Genomic DNA, 26,240 nt, shown 5'->3' on the forward strand with positions numbered 1-26,240 from the left:
AAACTCTTTGGGAGGCCATCGACTCCCTAGCAACGTAACCTGCTCTTGAACCGAAGATTTCCTGTGCCTGATTTATTTTATCTTCTAGTATTACAGAAGATAGCAACATTTTCAAGCCTAAGTAGTAAAGCCACAGGTATTTTAGATAACATACATACTTATTTTAACTGCTTTCATTTAAAATGCAGTAGAACCTTGCCAGCTCGTCCTGTTGTAAAAAAGGAGATTTGACCTGAAAAGTGATTTTTTAGTTTGCCATTCAGGGGAGGATGGATCAGATAAAGCTCTGCTGCTGTGCTGGGGAAGGGCCGGTGGGGCTGACAGACCAGCCGAGTTCCGTGGAAGCCAGGAGGGCTCGCAAATCCCATCGTGACCAAAAGAAAAATTATAATCCTCGCCTGCTGCTCCAGGAAGTTTCTCCTTAGAAAATCCTTGTGGCTAACTGCTCCTGTCAAGTGGACTATGTGTAAATCTCGCCTGACAGAAAATACATCACAGCAGCACCACACAACAAAAGCCAACTAAACTGGGAGGAAAAAAGACGGCCTAGCACGGCCTGTAACTCTTAGCAGCTGCGCAGGGTATCTGCTTTTTATGGAAGTATCTGTTTTTATGGAAAATTAAGCAGGTTGAAAAGTATAGTTGAAAAAATCTAAAACAAGACTAGGTATTTCCTTGGGTTGGAGAGTGTTGAAGAGTATATTAACAGTATTTTTAAAATGTGTTAGGACAAACTCTGCATATTTAAAGATTAAAGGTAAAATATAAACAAACAAAACACAAAACCCAAACCATGACAAACAAAAACAAGCAAACACCAAAACAAAACCAAACAAAAACACAACCCCACACAACTTATGATTATAGAAGACTTGTCTGTGCCTCACTGTCTCTATCAGTAAGATACCTCACAAAAAAAAGAAGGATATGTGCCCCAAAATACCCCAATGGTCACAAGCTCTGTAGAGGGAAAAAAGGAAGGACAATCCAAGATCAAGGACCCGCTATCTTTGGGGTTTTTTATTTCATTTTTACCACAAGCACTTTTAAAAAGCTATGTATCCTAACCACAGGATCACAAAAGAAGAAAAGGTTTCACTTTTTCGGAACTTCTGAAGTGAATCAGTTAAGTCACCTGACATGGAAAATTTCAGCTCCAACAATGAAAGTTTGGGAAAGCACCCAATAAAGAAGGTCAGATCATGGGGAGCACCGGTCTGTACAAAAGCAGTTATTAAGCTTCAGGCTTAACAGACTAAGGCTTTCTTTTTCCTCTTGCCTCTCCAAATTCTGCACTGACTTCTTTTAGCATCTATCTTAGCTTCCAGCCTCTCCCAAATTACACATTTCTTTTTCTTCCTCTTTTCTCTGATATTACCTCTTTTGAGTTCTCTCTCTTTTATGATGGGCTTTTTAGGACATAGAGCATACCTTACTGCTATCATAAATTTCTCTGTGCAGTTATGTACTTAACATGTAGTTTTTAAAGGAAAAATGAAATAACACAGTACGTTGTTGATTTGTGGATGGCAAAGTGCATTTTTTATTCATAATTATGACCATCCAAGATGCTTTCTACCTATAGATTATATACAGCATTTACATGAATGTGCTACTGAGTATCCAGATTTCACATAAATGAAGTAAAAAAATAAAAATCAAATGGTGCCATCAATTCACAAGTCTTGTGTGATTAATCAGAATCTTAGTAAGATGGAGAAAATCTTACTTGGGTTGTTTCAATAGGAAATTATTGCTTTCAATCCTGTTTGCCCTTTACATGATGTGTTGTGCATGCAGCACAGAAAGCTTCCTATAAGTTTCGTTTGACCTATGGAATGAGCAGACCACAAAACACAGCCATCTTCTTGCATGTTACAGGATTCTTCTTATTTCCAGCTATTTCTCGTGTTTGTTAAGGCTGTTCCCTGGAGAGGCACTTACAAGCTTGCTAATGAAGCCTGAAGTATATTGAAGTAAATTCTGTTTACTTTTAGTCTGTTCAAGTTTTTGCATATAAGACATATAAAAACAAGTTCATCCTTGATCTTGTTTCCTTAAGAGAAAACCTGTAGATACCTTAGGGTTGCTCTTCCATAGCAAAAAAGATTGACATTTGTATGCTCAGAACTGGGAGGAAAACTGTTTCACTAGACGGTTTCTCTTAAGTAGAGAGAAAGTTTCATGATACCCAGGTTTTTGGTGTCAGTTCTGGCCAAAGGTTTGCTATAATCAAGTTCCACACTCCGCTGCAAACGTTGGCATAAATGATCAAGGAAAAACAATACAAATCCTCCCCAAATTTCACCTCTCCTCTTGCTGAAAAAGAACAGTAAGTTTTCTTACTGTGCTACATTTTCCGTGGTATTCGACATTATGATTTTTTTAAGCTGTGGTGGAGAAGTTGAAGGGAAGAGGCTACATTATACATTAAATACAATGCCGAGTAGTGTAACTACACATTAAAGTCAAAGAGCAGTTCACATGAGAAACAGAAACACAAAGTGAGTCACTCATCTGGATAAAAACACATACATTATTAAATTTTCTTTCTTTATTACATTGACCTATAAATGTCTCGAAAAGCGCAAGATTGAAATGAGTGAGCAGAAGCAATCATACGAACAGTGATCTGTATGATATAAGCTACCATCTTCAAAAATTCATGAAAATATCTGAACAAAGACACAACCTTCTTTAAGCAGTCCCATATGTTCAGGGTGACGCTCATAGAACTGCTGTGACCACTACGTGTGTACTTACCCTATAATGCTCTACTATTGCAACGTACTTCTATGATCCCCTGGAAGATTCCACCACAACCAACACATGAGAAGCAAAGGATGGGTTTTTTGTGATTTGCAGGAGTACTAACCAAGAGTAAAAAGGGAATTTCACACAAGAGAACAGACTGGGACCGATCAACACTGCTGGAGTGCGCCAGCTACTACAACACTAAATGGAAGTTTACTGGGAAACATATATAAGAAGAGAAAACTAGAGTGGTATCAAAAGCTAGATAAATAAAAGAGAGTAGAACAATAACAACAAGAACATTAAAAAAATTAAAGGAATAAAATGTTTTCATGTTTTCATTTCAAGTCAGTAATAATTACCCTTGATACTTTTTCTCTCTTATGCAATTTCCTAGTTGATCACGCTTAAGGCAAAATATTTAAATAATATTGATATTATACTTTTCTTCCATGTGTGTGCGTGTGCTTTTGGTAGCTGATTTAGAGGTTATTTACTCTTGCTTACGAAGTTCAGAGAACAGCTTAAATTCTTCGTGAAATCCAACTAACTCTAAATTCAGCCAATACTAAAATTCAGAACTTTGTCTTCCTATCTTCTGGCAGATTTTCTTACTCAGGCAAAACATGAATTTAAAAAAAATGTTTCATGATGACTCAAAAGATGAAAAATTTTCCTTCTAGTCACGTTGAGGAACAGAACTACAGTATATCCGTTCTTGCAGCACTGCAAGCTCTCCTTTATTTACCACATAGCAACAGCTGGTATTGCAAATGGCCTAAGTTTCTTTAGGCAGTTTCTGCTCACAGCCCAGGCCACCGCAAGTGTCCATTGTGAACCATTCAGTAGAGATGTAAGTATTCTTTACAGTGTGATTAAATTCTGGTCAAACTCTGGACCACTTCTGAAGCTGCCATTGTTTCAGTCTAAAAAAATCGAAGGTCAGGCCACTGATATTGACATAGCCAGTGAAAATCTTGCACAATTTCATAGACTGATTCTTGCAGACTATATAAAGATGCATTCAGATCATAAAACATTACACCAGGACAAAATCAGCCAAAGACTTAGCTTATTCTGTGTTTGAAGTGTGTGGTTCTAACAGGACCAGGTCAGTCATTAAGGAGATAACATATTTAACAGAGAATAAAAACATCAACTGGTGAAACACCAGGGATCTTTTGAAAGATCAAATTATTTTTTTCTACTTTGCAGTTCTACTTTACAGTTGAGAAAGCCTCTAACAAGAAAATCTGTATGCAAATGCATTATGTTTGCAAGTAAATTAAGTACAAACATTTTTCAAGTCTTAAAACTAAGGCTTTTTTCTTTCGGTTTAATAACATTCCTGTACTTCTTTTCATTTAAAAAGCAAAACCATATCTTCCAGGGACAACATCCTATGTACCGAACGAGTCCCCACAGCTTGGTCCATGGGTGACCAAGGGCCAGATTTTGCCAGCCTTATTGACACCAAGTTACACTTTATACTCCCTGTAATACTTCTGAAGAAAATGCATCTTTCACAAGGTAAAGCTATTTCTCCAGTTACATAAAAATAATCTCAGCTAACAAGAGCAGAGCAGAGTGAGAAATCTCAGAATCAAGAGCACCAAAAGTCTAAGTGGCTGGTCCTGCCGACAGCCCTCTCTTGTGTCAAATATCTATCAGCAGCTGAACATTTCTCTGGGGTGTCAGGACAACTCAGGCCTTGAGGCTGGGATGAGAGGAGGCTTGTTAAGCCGGTTAAGACTCCTCAACTACATGTGAGGATTTGCTCATTTGCCCTTGAATCAAGGGTCTCTGACAGGTGATAGAAGTAAATCTTGGATTGGAAGATGCTCTGTGTCAGCCCCCTAGACAGCTGGTATTACAGTAGGGAATTATTTAAGCCATTTAGACTATTTTTGATACCTATCCCTTTCAGAACTGATTGTAATTTGCTTTGGCATTCTGCTCTGGGAAAATTGTGCCAACTGGGGACACAGAAGGGAAAATACGGGTACAAAGAGGAGTGCGTGCAGCTAAGGACTGAGATGGAGTTGTGCACTGGATAAAAATACAAGGGGAGCCACATAAGTGCAACAATGCAAAGGTGGATTGTGTCATTCTCCTTGAAACAAATAGAAGTTACAGATAATTTTTCTGCTAAAGAATCATCTCTGATTGTTTGTGCCACAGAGGCAGATAAATGCCAAAAAGACAGATCCTTCTGCCTCTGAGATGCTGTCCTGTATAGTATAAAGTTAATAGCAAAGTAATAACGAGCCTCCAGTCCTGACATAAAATATAAAGTTATGCCTGCTAGATGCAAGCTTCATGATCTATAACCTGTGAATCCCTGTGATCATAGCACAAAAGTCTCTACCATACTGGCAAACGAAGGGCAAAATGCCATCGAAAACATGAACAGTTTTTCACCAGGAACATACCGTATTTTCAGCCTCATTTTGAACACAAACCAGGAAATATTTTTTTCTATCAGCTTGTGGAATAATGATATAAAAATTTAACATATAACCCCTTATAAGGGCTTACATTTCTGAGAAACCAGATCTGTGCTCACATAATAGGTAAAGACAAGAAGGGCAAAGACAAGAAGATGCATTTCTTCCGCTTTTCTCTTCTGAAATGATTGTTTACCATTTGTGTGGCTGCACTGACTGTGAGTCCTAGGCATATGCATGATCCCACTGTGCCACATGGCAGGCCAATAAGAAACAAAAGGTAGTTCCCATCCTATTGATATCAATGATTTATTTCTGCTAAAGGAAAAAAAACCTAATAATTTTCACGTTTAGCCCACATGTGAACTTCAGCCAACAAGCGACAATCCTCCAGAGCTCCAGAAAAATGGAAACAGTTAAAACTGCAGCACGCAACTTCCATTCCAGTAGTTGCAATTGTTCCTGTTTTCATTCAGAGAGTATAACACTAAGAGAGAGCTTATTATATTTAATAAGTGTGGCAGTATCTCACAAAGTGTATTTTCCTCATTATCAGAAGAAAAATTCTGGAAGCATCATTACTAGTTAGACTTGCAAGTAAAATTTGGCCCTGAATTTTTTATTTTTTTATTTTTATTTTTTAGAGCTTACCCACTTCAAGATATTGTCTGACTGGCACTGAAAACTCTACAGTTTTGAAAGCATTAGACTCTCCTTCAAATGCGTTTGCTTTAATAAACTGAAAACAGGGTGGGAAGAATGGCTTCAGGCTCTCAAGAAAGAGAGTAGCTGCTCTTCAGGAAATTACGCACTTAGATGGTGTATGTCCTGAATCCAGATTAGTTTATTTAGGGACATAATAAAATCTCCCACTGAGGTTCCTTTACAAAATCCATGGAAAATTCATGACGTAACAACTGCAGCTTCTCATTTGTTAGCCATTTCTTTCCACTGTACATTAGACAATGGTCACTTAACTCACACAGCAACTCCTGCTGATGTTACATTACCCTCATGGTAGTCCGTAAAACAAAAACTACAGTGGCTTAAGCAGCAACACTTCTGCGTCTGTTTGAACAAAATCTATTCAAATAATCAAACACATACAAGGAACTACTAAAAAGCACAATTAAGGTAAAATGTATTAATAAATGTTTAATGCTTACAGTTTTTCTGATCTTCTGAAACTAAGAACCAATTTAATTTTATCCGATATTAAATTTTTATAAGCAGGTGGTAGGAAAGCTTTACTAATTCTGGGCGAGAAATCCTGCTTTACATGCTGACCATGTGGTAACTCTTAAAGTTGTACCTATTAATTACAAACTACCTTAAAATTACAAGAGGGCAACTGAAACAACACTAGCTTTCAACCATGTCTCAGTCCAAAATAATGGATTAATCTATATGTAGTCTCTAATTTTCACCCAGGGACAAATCTAGCAGACTCTTGCAAAATCTTCACAGTAGGTAATCTATTTGGGCCTTGGAATACAAAAATAGTAGACTTAGCATTCATTTAAAGAAGAAATCCAGTCTTTAGAATTGGACTTCCTTCAGAAAAAAACCACCAGAAATACCCCCCCAGCCTCCCCCTGAGCAATTATTCAAACTCCCAGCTAACTAACAGATTCGACGCAGACCTTGGGCACACCGATTTTACAAAAAACGCGAAAAAAAGCCAGGCAAACAATGAGCCGATGCGTTATTTGTGCTGAAACGTTCTATTTGACTGGCGTTCCACCCCGGCGTGGAGGGACTTCCCTCGCCGGAGAAAACACAGCAGAGAGCAAAGACAGCTTTACTGACCTGTGTGCTGCCGCCGGTGCTTGGTGAGGGCATGACGTGTCCCGCCGGCAAAGCCACAGAGGTCACAGAGGAACGACTTCTCGCCTGTTGCAACAATAAACAGATGAGGGACTGCGGAGGTCACAGATCATTAAAACATATCTATCAAGGCTTTCAGGGTTACTAATTCCTCCAATCAAATGTTTCCATGTAAATATGTCAAATGGGAATGAAATTACCACTGCGGTTTATTGACTGTGATAAAATCTGAAAAGCACCACTGAACATAATTACATACTTGTCAGACCCATAAAAATTAGCTTTATTATCAATGGAATGGTTTTGTACAACTTCATTTCTGTTAGATGTCTTCCAGATGGGGCTGCTTTATGCACTTGAACAGTTTTTATGCATATCCTGATTTTTTACAATTCCCATACATCTGGCCTTTCTGTGCTGAGTAAAGATTGCCTGGAAAAAAGTTAATATACTGTATATATGATTCTGCTTAAATAAAATATATTGAATTTACTAACAAATTAAGGGTACTGAGAAATTTTCAACAGACTAGATCACAGTCATCTTTAGTTACCTTCTATTTATTAGTAAGTATTTAATTATTCACTTGAATATACAGAAGAGCCAGGCAACAATAAAAGCCACGTTATTCGGTACCAGTGGCAATTCAGCACTGGTTATGTTTCTAAAGTTTTCATGACATAAAGAAAATAAGTCTGGGGATTGCTACTGAAATTGCAGCAGAACTTCTATTGTTCGTCTTCAAATGATAATTTGATAATTCTTCATTCCAAACCTCTGGACCAATTAGAAAGATTTTGGCAAGCTCAATACCCATTAAAAGTGTGCAAATGTTCTCTTTTTAGTTTTTTGGTTTTTTCTTTTAACATAAGTTAGGATTTTGCCCTGTTGTCTATAAATACATTTCACAGCAATACCTTTACTCAGAATGTACTAATATGAACAGCAATCTCAGCCCATGAAGGCCACACGGAAGGTCACTATGTATTAATAGCGCTGACCTCAGACCTACACTCAATAACCTCAGAAAACACCAAAATTTTAATTTTTCTTTTTTTTTTTTTTAAAGATTCGCATTAGTCATTTGAAGCCAAATTATCTTATTTCACAGTAACATAGCAGAGAGGGGGCTGGTGGGGCAATGATGCTGAATTCATTGAAACTAACAGTTTCCTTCGAACTCTTCCCTGTGGGGAAGGAAATCCAGTTTCTACAAAAGATGGCTGGGTTAAGAGGTTGGATGTCAAATTACCAAGTCCTCCCAAGAAGACAGAGGGATGGAAACCTCCACGTTGTTTATTCCCACATAACCGGGCACGCTGATCCACTGATTTTCTGGAAAAGCGCGGAGCCTCGGTTTAACTTTGGATGCCATTAATGTAGAAGCGAGAGACCATCTTGTGAGCGGGAGCTCTGCGGGGAGCTCCACAGGGACCAGCTGCCCCTCCCACCATGGGCTCCAGGGGGGTCCCAGGGGAACCCCAGTTCCCCACAGGCAGGAGCCCCCGGGCCCCGCGCGGCAAGAGGAAAGCCAATCCTACCAAGTGTCCAAGGAGGCCTGAAAACCACCACTAAAAGTAGGACCATAAAAATGCTAGCTAGTTAGGCTAGGCAATGCCATTGGCACATATTAATCTCCATTTTAGAATAAAGTAAACAGCGTATTGTCACTTTCTACACCCAAATTCGGTCATGAAAAGCAGATTTTTAAAAATTTGGTCCATTTATGAGAGTATCCCAAGACAGAACCCAAGGTGTGAAATAATTTCAGTACCTCCTTTTAGGAGTCAGTTCTAGCAATCTGTAATTATAATTGAATTAAAAACCACAATGACAAAATGAAAACCAAACAACAACAAACAGAAAAAAACAGAGTGGAAACCCATCCTAATGATCACATAAAGAATGCATATGTGCTAAATGATGGAACAAAATATGAATTTTACTGCGAAAACCTTTGTCAGTCATATTATTGCTGGGGTTATACGTGATTGTTACATGGATATTTCTGCATAATACCATTCATTCCCTTTTTTTTTTTTTTTTAATAAGGATCTTCAGCATGTAACACTTAAATTCATTAAAATATCAAAGAAAACGAATAGAAGTACTACACCTAATCCTTAATTATAATTAAATATTAATTTAATTAATTAATCAATTTAAAGTATAAATCTTTATAACTAGCTGCAATGGCTAACACCCTAGCATAAAATTCACACTTTAAAGTTAAATGCTGTACCATGCCTACCAAGAAATTGCTCATCATCTATATGTTGTCATAAATTAGCAGCTCAGGTTGTGTTTAACATCTAGGAGCAGACTTCAGTACGGCCTGCAGCTCCATACACTAATGAGGACACAGAGTACCCACAGCATCTTTGCAAGCTTATGGATTTACTGGGTGGTTTATATCTGGGCCTTTGGAACAGCTTTTTGAGCCACAGAGAAATGATTCAAAACCAACCAACAGCTTTAAAATAGGGAAACTGATCCACCCTAGCAAATGATTTGCCAGTTAAATATTCCACTCTCCTCTAGGTCGGATCTGGGAGGTCTCACGCAGGGTGGGCTTTGGAGGGATTCAGTGGGGCTTTGGATCTGAAAACACAAAACTAGAGGAGATTTCGGCCCTGTTTTTTAAGCCCAGGAAAGGTGGTGATGCATTCGATTTTCTGCGACATTCATTTTCAGGCATATTAATGAATTCAATACCTTATTTGTGTATGTATGGTGCTCTACGCACAAATACAAAAACACAGAGAAAACTTCATCACCTGTGACTTTAAGTTCAATTGCACAGAATTTTGCAGCCCTGAAGTTTGATGTGGGTCGAATCCCTCATATCTAGACATAATATTTCATTTGATGTTATGGGCATGTATTGATACATAGATGTATTTTACATTCTTCTGGATATGTTTAACAATTTTATCATTCCAACTTCAGAATCTGTGACTTTTTAACTTTTAGGAAAATGTAAAGGCAATATTTCACTTGCTGTACAGGGGGCTGATCTAACTTGCCATGTTTATATGATAGCAGAAATGCAATAGAAAATGGTCCTTTTCTTAACAACTTGAATTAGTTTCAAGTGTGCCATTTTGCATTCAAATGTAGAAAGACACGGAAACCAATCCTTTATTTTCTATTAGAAAACAGCCACTGTCCCCTATCTCTCATTATGGTGCAGACTACAAGACCTAACAACAAAAATCCATATTATTGATCTAGCCAAGTCTCCACAATTATTCTTTAGAAGGAAACGCCGACGATAAATTACATCTGCACTGGCTTTTCATCTGCTGTTCGATATAAGTGATCTCTCAGGGCAGGCTGGAGACCTTAAATCGTCAACACCCTTGTCAAAGAAGCTAAGGAGGCCTGGGCTTCCCACAAACAGCTTTGGAGGAACTTTTAACCTACAGTTTCAAGCTAGAGTACAGATCTTTGGAAAACGGGGAAGAATCTGTTCAGGAAAAATAAACAAATGTTTTTATTCCATGTGAAAACAGTACACCTGATCTCTGTGAGAAAATGGCCAGGCTATAAGCGCAGCATGATTTTTCTAAGTCTCTTTTTCACTTTCCCAACCACGCACATGTCTAAGTTCCTAGAAGAGCTCAGATAATGTAATGTCAACTTTATACCTCTTTTCTTTATGTACTATAATTATATGAAGCCTAATAGAATTTCAAAATCTGCATTCCATACACTTATTTCTTCTGAAACCAATGTCACATATGGGTTGTATGAAAAATGATATTTACTGTTATTAGCACTGAATAGTATTTCTAAGAACTTCGGCATATTTCACAGGCACTTATTTTCTAGATACTGCACTTGTCACAGCTTAAATTTTATTTAACTTCAAACCTAGAATTAACAATGCCTGTTCCCTTGCTAAAGGTTCTGTATCACTTAAATCAATTAAATTTAAGCGCATATTTTACAAAAATGCTCACTTGATCCATCTGAAATACATCACCAAATTTGATTTTTTTTTTCAGTAATTACGGTTCTCTGAAGAAAAAGAAAATCACGCCTGTATTTCAGAGGGTATTTTACTTGAGCGTACATTGCCACATGCACACAAAGGCTGCAAGGAGAGAAAAGGATTGCTATTAAAAATAACAAGTGCTGAAGAGCTTATTACTTCTGCTGTATCCTTTGCACCTGTACTCAGTTAACCGAGCTTCTTTATGTAAAACATGATTGTTTTTAGTCGCCAGCAGCTCTAATCCATCGTTTCACTGGTAAGTGAAAGATTATCACAGATCCTGCTAAGAGGATGTGCACTTTTACCTGTGTTATACCCCATTAAAGACAAGAGTTGTGTTTGAATGATCATCCCAGAAGCTCAATTAAACCAAACTCTGATGTCAAAACCCTAATTTCAGGCCATAGCGTGCTCTCCCCCGGCTCCAGCTGCTGTGGGGCAAGAACTGGGAGTGGAGGTAGGCACCTTCCAAAAATGAGATGGTTTTACTAAGAGGCTCCCTTTCTGCCTTGTCCATCCGGCCCTCGGCCCGAGGGAGAAACATCTCTCAAACCTGTGTGCGTCCTAAAGTGGTCCTTCATGGCGGAGGCGGTGAGGAAGGAGTAATGGCAGGTGGGCCAGGTGCACTTGAAGGGCTTCTCTCCCGTGTGCAGCTTCATGTGGTTGTTCAGGGCCCACTTCTCCGTGAAGCTCCTGTCACACAGGTGACATGTAAATTTCCTGGGTAAGGCAAGAGAAGGAGGAATTAAAAGCTGGCACATGCACAAAGCGAGTGGAGGAACGTGTTTTTAACCCGAAGCATGGTAAATGCATAGACTTTCGTGAAGAGAATTGCAGACCGGGTCTGTCATGTCTGTATAACCAGGCATTGATTTTTCTGTCGAGGCCTGGCACTTCAGCCATTTATTCTCTGCTTTGCGGTTGGGCCCAACGGGTTTGAAAAATTCTGTTACAGTCCAGTCACCCCTGAGGCAAATGTGAGAATAGATTTCACCTGTGCAGGCCCACACCACTTATCCAGGGCACGGGCTGTCAGAGCAAAGGCTAAATGAAAAGCTATCCATACTAAACTACTCAGACAATCACGCTGCTCGGTGCCATGCTGCTGCTGCCGCCGCCGCGCCGGCTTGAAATACTACTTGTAATAACGCTGTTGCGATAATAAACAAAAACTGCTGCGGAACGAAAATGCGGTTTTTAAAAGGGGCTGCAGAAAATTGAAGGAAAGTGTTTTCTGATAATGCGTTCTCCTCCCCAGCGTTACCACAGGAAACATAAAAAGATCCCAGTCGTGGCAAGGAAGGGAAGAAAAAGGCAATTCATTCTGCTGAGCGGAGCCACCGCGCTTCTCCGCTCGGCGACATAACTTCGTAACAGCACGCAGAGCCAGCCTAAATCTAAGGAAACCTTGTTTCATGTCTAGGTTTTCATGCTGGGATTTTTTGTTAAAGCAGACGCAGCGATTCAGATGTTTGTGTTTTACAGCTACAATATTGCAAGTGAAAAGGCTTTGTCCCCCCCTTTCTCGTTTTGCTCTGTCAACATCAGGGTGCACCTCCACATTATGCCTCACTGTCTCAAATATAATGTGAATTTTTTATGCTGGCAAATTTAAAAATAATTAACAGAGGGCTCTAAGCCACAAATAATGTATTATTATTGTCTTGCATGACATTTTTAATGTTTCTTCATATTTTGCAGGAATAAAATTAGTCTCCCCGGCTAAGAAAAAGAAATATATACACAAATATATGAAAACCTAGAAATAAAGAATGAGAGGAATTCCCTAAAAAGGTATTAAGTAAATCTGACTGTGTATACAGAAATATCTTGATACAGACAATGTAAAGCACCAGGTGAACTTTAATACCAGGGTAACTACCATCTCAACCTCACCATACACGTGAGTTTACCTATTTAGTAGATACAGACGCACGCTATGGGGTTACTGCTATAGCTCTCTTGATTCAACAACAGCAGCAAAAAAAGCAGTGGAATGCGCACTATGACATTGCTGCTATTATTTAAGTGTTCAGCATTACACTGTAAAAATCCTCTTATCTGCAAAAAATTCATACAGGCAGAGCCGCTGCAAGAAGAGGCTGCGCTCTGCAGAGGACGCGTGGATGCGGTGCGGGTCAAGAGGTGATGACAGAGAGAGATGACCAGGGTGTCAGTAGGTCAGGTTTATAAAAGAGAGTATAGATTTCACCTCTTTTACCTACCTACACCACAGAGAACAGGTCATTTGGCCTCCATACAACTAGAACTACGCTTTTCACGTTTAAAAATATTTAGTGACGGATTTGGTAGATTTCAGAATGTTCAGGGATGTTTTTGTAGGGATGGGTTGTCTGATCTGGTGATAACCGCAGTGTTTTCAACAGCAATTGTGCTAGCCTAAGAAATGCCCTTATTTTCCATTATCTAGGCTTTTTCCCCCTGTTTGCATTGTGAGGTCCATCTTTTATGCCAGCCTTATCTAAAATGCATTATTTCCAGGAAGTTACAAGCAAAATGATGAAATCATGTATGCCACTGTCCACAATCTAGGAAAAAGCTAGATGTTTAATATACTAGTGCTTCCATAATTTGCAGTCAGTAGGTTTTTTTTCCCCAACTGCTGTACAAATATAGCAATTTTCATGTGTGTACCATATAACTAACTGAAGATTTCTTTAAAGGGTATACTTAAAAATGACTTATCTACATTAAGCAACCTATTTAAACAAATGCTAATTTTCCCCAAAAAACTGTTTTCACAGAGAGTGAAAGATAAAGAAGTCTTGTGTACAGTTCCGCTATATCCCAAAGGCAAAAAACCAACCAAACCAACATATATATGCTGAGTTGAAAACAGACTTTCAAATTACTATATCACTTGATCACTGCTTAGTGGCACTAGCGAATGACAAATATAGCTAAATATTTCCAAATGCACAGTAAAAAAATATCATGTCCGTATATCTCCCTGACAGGTCTTCATGCATTTCACATTTCAAAAGCGTGACAGGGATCTTATTTCCAAGATAAATTCCCCTATCTACTTATTTCCTCGTGTATTTATTGTGGATCTAACCTTCTACTACAAGAAATAAATAAGCAGGTTAAGTAGATGCTATCTTTTAACAAATAGTTTCTCCAGACTGTATTACAACTTTATGAATGACAAAATAAATCCCTCATTTTTAAATCCACCAAGACGTACATTTAACAGTATTGCACCTATTGAACCTCAATGTGTACTCTATTATTCACACACAATAAAAATGTTAAAATAACACTGGGAGTCTGTCTTTGAAGTGACAAAAGCCAGAAAAATCAGAATTAAAGCTGCAACTCAGTCTCTAACTAACCCCTGTGTGTGCCTTTGGTAGCCGTCCAAATAGGGTTTCTGACCTTTCTTAAGCTACCTTTGTGTTCTACTTTTTTTTTTCCAACTCTTTTTAAAATTCAGCTCCTTAAATGGAGCATAGAAAAAGATCACAGGACAGTGCAGTGATGATAGTGATTTCTATCTGTCTTAGGTTCAGATATATCAGAGCTGCTTAGGGACTTGAATTTATTTCTTTTCTACACAAACAATTGTTAAATTAATCAGGCATATTTTGTTTCTCAGTGGTTTTAGACTTACAGTATTTTAACAAGTTTCTATCACTCATTTCCAAGATTTACAACAGGATTTCATGCAAGAATTACTGATCAAAGTGTATGACAGTATGTTTATATTTTCATACATGTTGAATGGTCTTACTCAAGCATAGGGCACCAACAGTACTGCTGCTGATTTCCTGATGCTTTGGACCCACCCGCAGTTAGTAAAGGCCCTTTTAACAATTTTCCTCAAAGGGGAGGTTGCAGCATCGACAGTTGTGACGAACTGGCTGAAAGCAGCAATGAATGTAAATTAATGTATCCACCCAGAGTTTACCAAGGAATGGTTTGGGTTGTTTGCTTGTTTGTTTTCACAAGTTTCCTGGTTCTTTCAACATACAGGATGACCCTGCTCTACAAGTACCATTTGGTGGAGAAGACTTTTGCCTTCCAGAATACTTCTCACACAAAGTTCTCTGATCACATTTTTTCCCCTGTTGGAGAGTAACCCGTAGGCCTGAGCTCTGGTTTACCAGTTAAACCCCATGTTTCTCTACAGAACCAGCAATAAAGAGAAAATAAACTAATTCCAAATTTTTGAAAAATACACTTTCACACGACTGCTATAAATTTCTGCTGCCATTCCTAGAAAGGTGACAGCTATCCTTTACATGAACCAATGGAGGAATTGGGGACTGTTAAACTAACACTCTGGCTGAAAGCGTATGCTACAATTCATCAGCTTTTCCATCTCTTCATCATATGCCCCCTCTCCATCTACTTGCCTTTTCCTGATCCTATGTTCAGTCATCTTTTTCTCAAAGTCCTCCATCCTAGGGCCCGTTTTTTGTCATCTTCCTTGCTGCTACGTTAAACCTCCTACACGCAATGCAGCTTCCTATCCTTACTCTTAACCCATGATGTTCACATGGACAAATTTATAGTCAACCCACAAGGGTATCTCAAAGCGTAAAAAACCCTTAAATCTCACTCAAAACCACAATGCATGCATAAAATTAGCAGATATGAAGCATACGTGTTCTTTCCTCTTCATGAGCCAATATATTTTCCAGGTATGGTTAAATAGGAACTGAGTACAACTGATGTCTTCCTATTTAACTATTTCTGCATTGGAAACCACACAGTTCTTGGGCCCTGAAATCTGATGGAAAGCTGCATTTTCAGGACCTTAATTCAAAATTAAGGGGAGAGTGGGCGGGGAAGGGTTTTTAAAAATTTCATAGTAATTTTTCAGCATTGAATCCAGACACTTAGTAATTCAAATATTACTATTCAAAGTCTATACAGAAGATATCGATGATATAATTATACTGATTCCATCACAGCTTCCTAATAAGCATCCACCAGAAACGCAATCTTCCTAAATGATAGGTATAGAAAGGAAATATTCTTACTCTCTGTAGTCTTGCAAGTGTTTAAGGAGACTAGTATAGCAGTAGGATAGAAAGCTGTGCAATTTATCTAAAAGCAACACTGAACTGTGCACCCTTTCTGCAAATTACCAAAACCAGATTATGACTTTAAGTGGTAACCTCAAACCCAACAAGCTAATACATTTCTCCGAATCCTTGAGGCTTGCAGCATTTATCTGACTTTATTCTGGTGGCTCACAACTTGCTGTCTAAATATGTATATGTAGAAATATAAATATATATATGTATATACATATATGTATATGTATAAATTTTAAAAAGTAATTTCACCACCAAACTGTGGCTTTTGTTAAACATTTAAAAGAAAAAATTGAGTGCCAGTAAGTACCCTAGCAAAGTTCAGTTTGAAACATGCGGTGTTCCTCAGAGAAGGATTGCATACTGGTGCCTTAAAAACAAATGCACCTTGGAAAACGGAGCGATGTAGAGGTAATATAGTTGTGCAAAATTACAGTACATTCAACCCGTTTGTTCCAATGGATCTGAAAACCTGAGTACGTCACATTCAGGTAAGTCTCTCAAAAACAGCACCGAGGGGCTCTGCACTTATCAGCACTCACATTTCTTCAGCTCCAAGGGAAAAAAAAGTGTTTTCACAACTGCCATCACCTCAGCTCTCAGTCTTATTATAAGATTGTTCTGACTTGTGCATCAGCAATAGGTTACGCGCATCAATTTCTGACCTTTGCTTCAGCTTTGAAATATCACCAATTTCAAATTTACCTGTCCTAACACACCAGGCTGAATGCCTTGTTTTTGCAGAAGTGACGAAATTGGCCTGTTGCCTTCAAAGTACCAGCAGAGCAGAGGAAAATACAGGCTTGTAGCTACAGGTTGGTTAACAATTCCACTGGAGATATACAAGCTAGGAGAGCATTCATCTTATTCTTCAATCTCTCCTCTGACTCCGCAGTACATTTTGAGGTGAAATGTAGCCAAAATTTAGTCTTGTTGCTTTCCGAAGCATTGTTGCCTCTGAGAACAGTCAGTTATTCTGTTGAGGTGCCATCTACTGTTTTTATATTACTGTGTTTCAGAATAGAAGCACACATTAAATTTGTATCTTCCAAATTAAAAAAAAATAAAACAAAATTTAAAACATAATCAAGCATAAGCAAAGTAGGACTAAAGGTTACTCTATGTGAGGAAAACAGCCTCACGAGCCAGCTGAAAGAACATGACGCAACCACCAGACACAGCCTCATGATTCCCATTGTATTCATTAAGGCGTAATGGAAAGTTTTAAATTTATCATCTTCCACAGTGTTATAATATTCTGTCAATTTTGTAACATTAATCTTGCTGCAGAGCTTTTTATAACATACAATCACTTAAAACAGTGTCACAGCTTACTGTTAAATGCACATGAAGGTATGTTTCATTGACAGTACTCCATGAGTTTTTACTAGGACAAATATATAATGTAGAAAAAAGTGAACATCTGTATATAATAGTGATTCAAAAGCTTTTATACCAATAAAACTTACAGTTTCATTTGCGCACTTTTTTCTTTACCTGGAAGATTCTAGACCATAGTGCTGGAACAGAAACCCTGGATTAACACAGTCTAATGGAACGGTGCTATAAAATGGCAATGTTTTTTGCAGTTCCATTACCTTTATCAGTTCCTCTCCACCATAAATTTCTCAATTGTGACAACAGTGCAAGTGTTTTTACCTAAGAAAAGCTTGGTGCGCCCTTAAACTATTTGGGATAAATTTATCCACATTCTGGAAAATCTCATAGATTTGTACTAGATTCTAGGGGTAGGAAAAAAAGAAAAAGGAAGATTTTGGATTCTATAGAAGAAAATAAATCACTTGACCAAGCACTCTACAGAGTAGCTCGTGACATTCAGGCCAAGGCAGAACAGAAGGAAAAAGATATAACTGCAATTCTGGTCTATAAATTAGACTGAATGTCATTCATCCACATGTTTATAAATACAGATCCTCAGTTTTTCAGAGTAATATCCAATGTACTGGAGTTTAGAAGATCAGTTTCAAAGCACTAGAATCTTCATGATTGTGAACATAGGTTCTACTATCAAATGTCTGCAGGTTTTTAAGGAAAGAGAGATGCAACTATCTTGAGATACCGTGTATGTTCCAAAGGGTATATCAACATATCACTTCCTTAGGACATCTCCAAAGACAGATATAGTTAGAGCAAAACTTGTCCTTTGAAATGTTTTTTAAGTTCAATTTTAATTGAAACATTACCTGTCCTCGCAGACATTAGAAACTTCCTTCAATATCTTCTGAAAATAGAAGGGATATCAAGATAAACAAATATTTGAACCCCAAACTATCAGCACTTTGTTACCAGTGGTTGTTTCCTGTTTCACAAGGAGAAAACAGTTCCCATGTTTTAACAATGCTTTTGATATTTGCTGTCAAAGTTTGGTTGGTTGGTTTTTTAGTTTGTTTGTTTTTTAAATTTCCTTTGGAAATCTGGTAGCTCTCCACCATAACACTAGTAGCTTACAACAGACTAACAAGACTGGCAGTGACATGCGTTAGTAAAATAAATCAATGCTGATAGGCAATACAATCAACTCACAGACTGGCAGAAGCTTGAAAAGCAATGGTACATACTAATTTTGAGCTAAATTTTATTGTCCTCTTTCAAACAGAATGCCCACTCATGTAAGAGCTGACCTGTTATTCTGATGCATGTTTGTAGGAGCAGAATGTTAAGTGTAAGCTTTGCTGTATATGAAGTTAACAGTTTAAACCTTGAGCAGAGTTTTCCCATGAAAAGTTTTCTCTTTAGGATGGACATCTAACTAGGTCTAAGGGTCAAACCAGACTGTAGTCTAATTAAATATTTGCAAAATAAACCCCAAAGCTCTACTAGATAGACCTGAGCAGACAAAATAACATTCTTTCTTCCAGGCTTCTGACTACCGCTGTGTTCAAGTGCACACACATTTAAAACACAAATAAAACTATATTTATCACGTGCTGGAGTAGATCAGGATTTCTTTGCATATTTGCAATCAGCTACTTTGGCCGTTCTCACATTTCTTATTTTTCTACCACACTAGAGTCTTCTATCCTTTGCATTCTATCCTTCTATCCAAAAAACCTCAGCACACAATGGTTAACAATCAGCAGATACTGACTCTACTCTGAGCCACAATTAATTTCCAACTTTAAAAAAATCTCTATTAAAAATCTATTTTTTAAAACACTAGAGGTCTTTCAAAAGTGACGAAAACTACTCTTTTGCTAACAAAACAAAGGAAACACAATGAGTTTAATTTAGGTCACAGTGACATATAAGAGAGGTTTATTTATTGCCAGCTTTGTTGCATCCAACAAAGCTTTAATCTGTGACATGCTGTAGCTTGTAAAACAGCAAAGTGGTATGGTATCAGAGAAACTACACCATGTCATACCTTTCTAAAATTGTCTGGTGTCAAGCATATTACACTCAGCACCATCATCAAGAAGAAAGGAAAGGGATTTTTGGGGGGTTGTTTTTTTGTGTGCGTTTTCAGTTTACGTTTACAGCTGAAACAGCCTTTGAAAATTCATATAAAAAACTTCACATACTGAGAGACAGCTGGTTTTATGTAGTCAGAGATGATGCGAGTACAATGTTTTTATGAAGCTGAAAATGAGGGCAGACCTTCGGTCTTACAAAGGAAAAGGGTGAGAATCAAGGCTTGTTTCTGTGAACCGCAGAGCTCATCCAGCATCAGATACATCTCAGTAGGACAGAAAGGTGGGAAAATTGGAAGATTTCAGCACATACAGGACGAGGATTATTTTGCTTGTCAAGCCAGGGTTTCAGCAGGTATTACAGGAAATGAAGGGCTGACTCCACTGCGGGCTTTGGGTACCAAAACTCCTTCCAAATGCAGCCACGTTTAGCTGATCCCCTTTAAGGCTGGGCTGGACGGGGCTCTGAGCAACCTGATCTAGTTGAAGATGTCCCTGCTCATTGCAGGGGGGTTGGACTGGATGGCCTTTGAAGGTCCTTGCCAACCCAAACTATTCCATGAGTCTATTCTATCATTCGGTAACCCTAAGTCTTTTGGGAGCACTTTGGGAAGTACTAAGCCATCGTGCAGAGATAAATCGAGCCTGGAGAACTACAGTGGCCTGACGGACTTGTGGTTGCTGAGAACATGACTGGGAGCAAGGCTTTCACAACTGTTACTCTCGCCTGAAAAGAAGGTTCCTCTTAATTTTAAGCAAATGCATATTGGGAAGTATATGTATTTGTAGTTCAGCTACTTGTTAATTGCATTTAAAATATGCTACCATGCTTCTGACTTGTTAAAATATCAGACTTATTCAAATCCACATGCCAGCGATAGTTTGTATCCGGTGGTTAATTTAACCTGAGTTCAGCTATCAAATCAAAAGGTTCCACCATTTGTGAGAAACTCAGATTTCCCAGATTGTTCATAAAACTCCCTAAAATGGTCTAATTCTAACATAGAGTCAATTACAGTATAACCCTGTGCTACAATGCTGACAAACAGACAAATAAAGACTTTGATTTTGACAAGTGCAATTTAAAGGTATTTCTTAAAAAATTTATTTACAATGTATGTATGGTTAGTGTATTTATTTAAATTGAGGAGAGATGAAAGAAAAGTTCCTTAGAACTAGAAAAGAAGATATCTTATATACAGAGGGATAGAGAAACCCTGTATGTTTTATGTGATTTTTGTTGTTATTTTCTTTTTAATCAAGCTGCTCAGACAAGTAATATTTTACAGGGAAAAAAAAAGAATTTAAAAAAAAAAGTCAGTTGGTTGGTTTTGTTTGTTTTTTTAATCTTTGCTGGTTTTAATTTACTTTCACATGAAATCATATTGAATAAAATAAACCTATCATTTATAACAAAATTCAAAAAGAAAACCAGAAAATCCCCTAAAGGAAAAATAAGACTATATGCTGAAAATAACATATCGCAGACTTGATAAAAATTTAAAGAAAGAAAAAATGGTAATATGCCCGTTATTTCATCTCTGCAGTTGCTAACTTACTACAAATTGGTTTTTACTAAGTTACTTATTTTGGTATTGTATTTAGACAAATATCTGTACAGTCTAATAAGAGAATGACTGCTGGTTTGTGATTTTAATAGGTTCTCAGAATAAGAGTTCACAGTTGTCACAGCAGAGCAATACCAACTTACAGTATGATTTTACTGACATCAGTAAAATATCAGACAAACTCAGTTTGACTTAAATCAGCTATAAGCACTATTTTTTTCTAAACTTACTATTATTATAATGCGATTTTTCATTATTAGTCCAATTCAACTTGCATTGAAGTCAATGAGATTATGCTGAGTTCTATAAGTATGAGATCAGGCTCTGCGATGATGCTACAGCTACCACAAAACGAGTCTTGTCAAAAGGACTAAGATAAAATAACCAAGCCTATACTGTTAAGAAATTATTACTTATTAAAAAACCCATTTCCAAACTCTCATTTACTTTTCATCTGTTTGTTTATTGTATCTCAGCTGGTAAAATCAAAATAACTTCATTTTCACTTTAGTGAGCTGTTTCAGTCACTTTCATTTTCATGGTTTTGTCCACTGGCATAAAATTCACAACCGTTTGCCAACATTACTGGAAGATGTTTAAACTCAAGTAAAATATACACCTTCTAATTTTGCTTATGTTATAGCATGGCAAGACTGATATTGGCCTAAAAAGGTTGTACAGTACTTAAGCAAAAGGTGTGGTTTAAGCCTTGGTCAGCCTACCAAGACCTCTTGGAAACTTGTGGTTTTTTTAAGATTTTATTTTGATTTCCTTCTGATTTAGGCAAAACACCATAGCACTCAGTGGGCAGAAAATGCTGAATTAGGCTGACTTAATATTATTTGTGATAATAGTGGAACCACAGTACAGAGAGAGATAATAAGACTGACATAATTGTTTTAATATAACATGCAAAATGTTGCACATGTGGAATAGAAGAATGGAGAGCAAAGAGGAATATTACATATCTGAGAAAATAATGAAAATCGAGCTAAAATTCATGGTCTTTTTAATATCACACATTTTGCTAAAATGCCAAGCGATATTCAGCGTGCCGTGGTGAGTCTTAAATCACATATATTCTGTCTACTGTAAAAACTGCACATTCAAAAATAATTAAAGCCAATATGTCTAAACTACAACATACAAACTGATGTACAATCTCATTAAAAATATACTGAGATTTCTGTAGAAAGCATCCCAGGATACAACAGGAAAAATGTCTATTTGGGAGTATTATATAGTATTTATCACTATTTTAATGTAATGTTTATCACTAACGTGCCAGCAGAAGCTTTCTTCTCCGAAGGTTAACTCTTTGAAATTAAACAAAAATTAGCACATGGAAAATGCTTAATTGTTGTTCTCTTCCTATTTTTAAATGGAGGAGGTGCACAACATCACCAAGATATGCATGTATTTTTAATTAAGATAGTATCATTTGAGGTTGTGATTCCTAAGCCAATTTACTATTTCAAAATGCAGTTCTCCTTCTAAATATAAATGCAAGAGGATCAGAGTATTGTTGCACAAACCATTATGCTTTTAACAGATGTTCCTTTGTGGTCTCTATCATTCTGGAAACAACAGGAACATGAACAATTGACTTTATCCAGAGAAACGTATTCTTCTGCCAGGTATGTTCTCCTAATCGGTCATGTTTTTCTTTTGTCTTACCTTCTTATGACCTGGAGATTAATTTTCTTAAGGTACTTTCAATGAATTCTAAAGTAATTTCATTTTATTTTTAAATAATTGACATTACCTACTTAAAAAATGAGTATGTGCAACAGAAATCACAAGAACTCTGAAGTCTAAGATCCAAATAAGTATTTCCATCCATTTGAATCCTAAATCTTCAGATTGACAAAATGGTAGATCTTCAGTACAGCAGATTACTTTTATTAAGCTACATTTCAGATGTATTTCAATCATATTTTATTACCCTTTAAAATTAAATGAAATCAGAAGATTTAGGAGATTAAATGCCATTAGAAAAGATTAGACTATCTTTCCTATTATAGCATAGTTTTATTTCTAAGTTTTCCTTTCAGTCTATCCATACCAAAATATGCCCCTGCCAGCAACAAAAAAAAAGCATTTGGTAAGTTTAGATCATGGACTGCCTATTATTTGCTACAGAATAAGCCTGAAATCACTCTTGAATAATAGTAATTTCCGTGACACAAACACTGCAGAGACAAACATAGTTCATCTAAAAAGTAGGATATTTGTCCATGTTAGGTCTGGTCTGATGAACCACCAGGCAAATGACAGTGCCCCCAATGATAAACCATTACCAGTCTCTCAACATTTCAGAAAGAAAGAAAAAAAATCTCATTCTCAAACATGGTGGCAGTGAAACTAATACAGATCCCCAGAACATATGCACAGGTTTTTCTTCTACTCTATGGCAGCTGCTTACTTTATCAATTAATCTCAGTACTTCTCTGTTCAGGAAGACTGCTCGGCTATTGCTAAAAAATTACAAAATTTTAACATTGAATTTTGAAGCACTCTTATTTCTAGTTTTTTTTTTTCCCAGCTGTAACACTTGCTCTTCACATATTTATCCCGTAGTGGTGTCTGCTCTTTTAGCTGGAAGCAAACCTCTAGTAAATTCCTATTTATCTCCTTGCCAATCAAGACGTGAATGACTGACAGTAACAGAGCCTTATCTAGGACTCCTGTCTGTGGTGCATTCTGCTAAATGATGTCATCGCTCTAGCAAAAGAAAATAAGCAGATTATTACAGTGACTAGAAGCAAACTAAACATTTGGATTTTTGCATGGACAGATTTACACACTGTCTGTCAGATAAAGCACAGTTTGCCTGCTGCTTACACAACAAGAATGTGCCTGACAGCTTCTTCCCAGCTTTAGTATCTGATTACATAAATAGGCCATTCCCCACCATTCCTAAAGACTGACAGTCTGTCCTAGTTTAAAGAGCAATTCCTGACTATCAGCCTTTCTGTCTTGCACACGAGGCTGATTATCATCAGGGCACTTCCTGGAGGTCCAATCAGTTGGTTATTCTCCTGAACTCAGGATGTTACAAAACTTGTAGCCACAAGAATAGTAAGAAAAATGAAAAATTCTTCAGTAAAAATTTACCAGCAGTGACCCAAAACTTACATCCCTCATCACAGCAAAAACTCTCACTGACTTCTCTGAGAATTTAGATTAAGTTTTCAGGTGACTGCTATTTTCAAGGAACACAATGTTCACATCTGGGGAAGAAAAAAAAAAATCTTTAAAAAAAAGGCAAAGAAGAAAAACAACAATGAAAAAACTCCTCTCCCCCCTTGCCCCAAAAACACCCACCTACAAGTAATGGCTAACTACTCCCCCATCCCACAAGGCACCTTTTTCATGAGTGGGTCTCAGGAGTTCATACAGCAGCTCCATTGTCCAAGTCTGCAGTTGACCTCCTACATTGAACCTGAAAACTGTCATATAGTGGATCTCCATAACCTCCTGTGTTTTTGTATTAGCTGTGCAACCGTTAGTCTTTTTTTCATAATTTTTTTCATAATTCTGCTTTTCCAAATTATACCTCAATAAAACTATGCTTTAAATTAGATGCATTTTACTGTTGTCTCAAATATTTTTAAGGTATGAGAAGGTAAAAGACATGCCATTTTTCACAGCTAAATGTATGCAGGTGTTAATGAACTTATTTCAAAAATGTTTCTGAGCACTGAAAAGGGTAAACACATAATAACTCTGCTGTTTACAATGGTAAACAATTGCAAGTCATAACCACAATATTGTTCCTAGTTATTTCAGCTATAACTTGCAAGGCTTCATAGCCAGACAAACCAGATGAAATATGTTGCTGCAGGTCTGCTCTGATGGATCCCTCTGAAATATCCACATTATTGCTTTTATTTTATTATGTACCACACTTCATAACTGTACACAGCAGAGTACAATAAAAACTGCACTACACTCCTTTAAGTACTTATTAAATAGGTCAAAAAGTTACCATAACAAATAACTTGCTCTACTCAGGGTCCATTAATAACACATCTTGTTGGGACTCTAAAACAAACATGGGGGAAAAACGAACAGTGGAGAAGCGTCTATTATTTGGTGCTACTGCCGAACCGTTTGCAGTTAAAGAGCACAATATAATTAGTCACCGCATTACTCAGTCAATTGCTGTTCTAAAATATTGGAATTGATACAAGATGGAAAATTGTGCTATGCACAGGTTTGGGGGAAGGGAATGGGCAGGAGAGCATTTTGATCCTACATGCACGTCCATCTGATTTGTGAAGGCAAGAAATGCCGCAAAGCCTCGCGCTTTCCTACCGTGAGGAGCCACGGACCCAGGACTGCGACTCACGTGCACAAAATGTTTCCCCCCTCACTGTAATATTCTTAAAATACTAATTCCTCAATCTAGGTGGAAGACTGGAAAGGAGAAAAATATCAGATGGCAGCGGCAGCTGAGGATGTGAGAGAGCTGGAGACAGAATGGAGGCTGCTCAGGGACACCAAGGAGGGGCAGGAGGAGATGGGAGCCAGAGGAACGAAGGGAACTGAGGGAGGCTGAAAGGAAACAAGATCCCCGAGGGACACGAATACATGGAGGGGATTGAAACAAAGGAAGGAAAGTGTTGTGAACGAGAAGGTAAAGTGGGCAGGGAGTCCTGCTGGGGAAAGGCCACCGGAGCCCTGGCGTGTGTCAGGTGCAGGGTGATGTCTGGAGCGCTAAAGCCAGGCAGGGGACAGGCGAGGGGGCTTCCACGATAAAGATGTGTGGGTACGAAGGCAGTAATCCGAATTTTATCAGGGAAGTCAGAGAGGCAAAGGCAGGTCTAGACAGTGCTGGAGAAATGGCAACAGGCAGATTTACAGATGGTTGAGAAGTTGGAGAAGGAGAGTTCATGGTCAGGAAGAGACGCTAAGGCAGTAGAGGCAAATGGAAGGCCTGCATGAGGGCAGAGAAAAGATGGATTTGTGCTTGAAGATGCTGTTCTTGCTCAAAGGGACCCATTCCATCTTATACAAAACATAAAAGATCTTGCAGAAGAAAAAAAAAACAAAACAAACAGATAAACACACATAATGGTGCCACAAAACAGACACATCGATACAAACAGAATTTAAAACATGAAGTACATGCAGGAGAAATT

At 37.8% G+C, this 26,240-nt stretch overlaps 1 protein-coding gene across 3 annotated transcripts in view; it reads right to left on the bottom strand.

Annotated features, from left to right (window-relative positions):
• ZNF407 (zinc finger protein 407) overlaps window positions 1-26,240 on the bottom strand; it is a 349,389-nt gene that overhangs the window by 133,007 nt on the left and 190,142 nt on the right. For all 3 annotated transcript variants that reach the window (XR_010470399.1, XR_010470400.1, XM_065053014.1), the window contains exons 5-6: window positions 11,582-11,748; window positions 7,011-7,094 (exon numbers count right to left, since the gene is read on the bottom strand). Coding sequence is in view for 1 of the 3 variants with exons in the window: in XM_065053014.1 (XP_064909086.1) it covers window positions 7,011-7,094; window positions 11,582-11,748 (251 nt within the window). In the remaining 2 variants the exon portion in view is untranslated. The remainder of the gene's footprint in view (window positions 1-7,010; window positions 7,095-11,581; window positions 11,749-26,240) is intronic.

Source organism: Columba livia, chromosome 2, assembly GCF_036013475.1.
Source record: "Columba livia isolate bColLiv1 breed racing homer chromosome 2, bColLiv1.pat.W.v2, whole genome shotgun sequence".
In the NCBI taxonomy this organism is placed as follows: Eukaryota; Metazoa; Chordata; class Aves; order Columbiformes; family Columbidae; genus Columba; species Columba livia.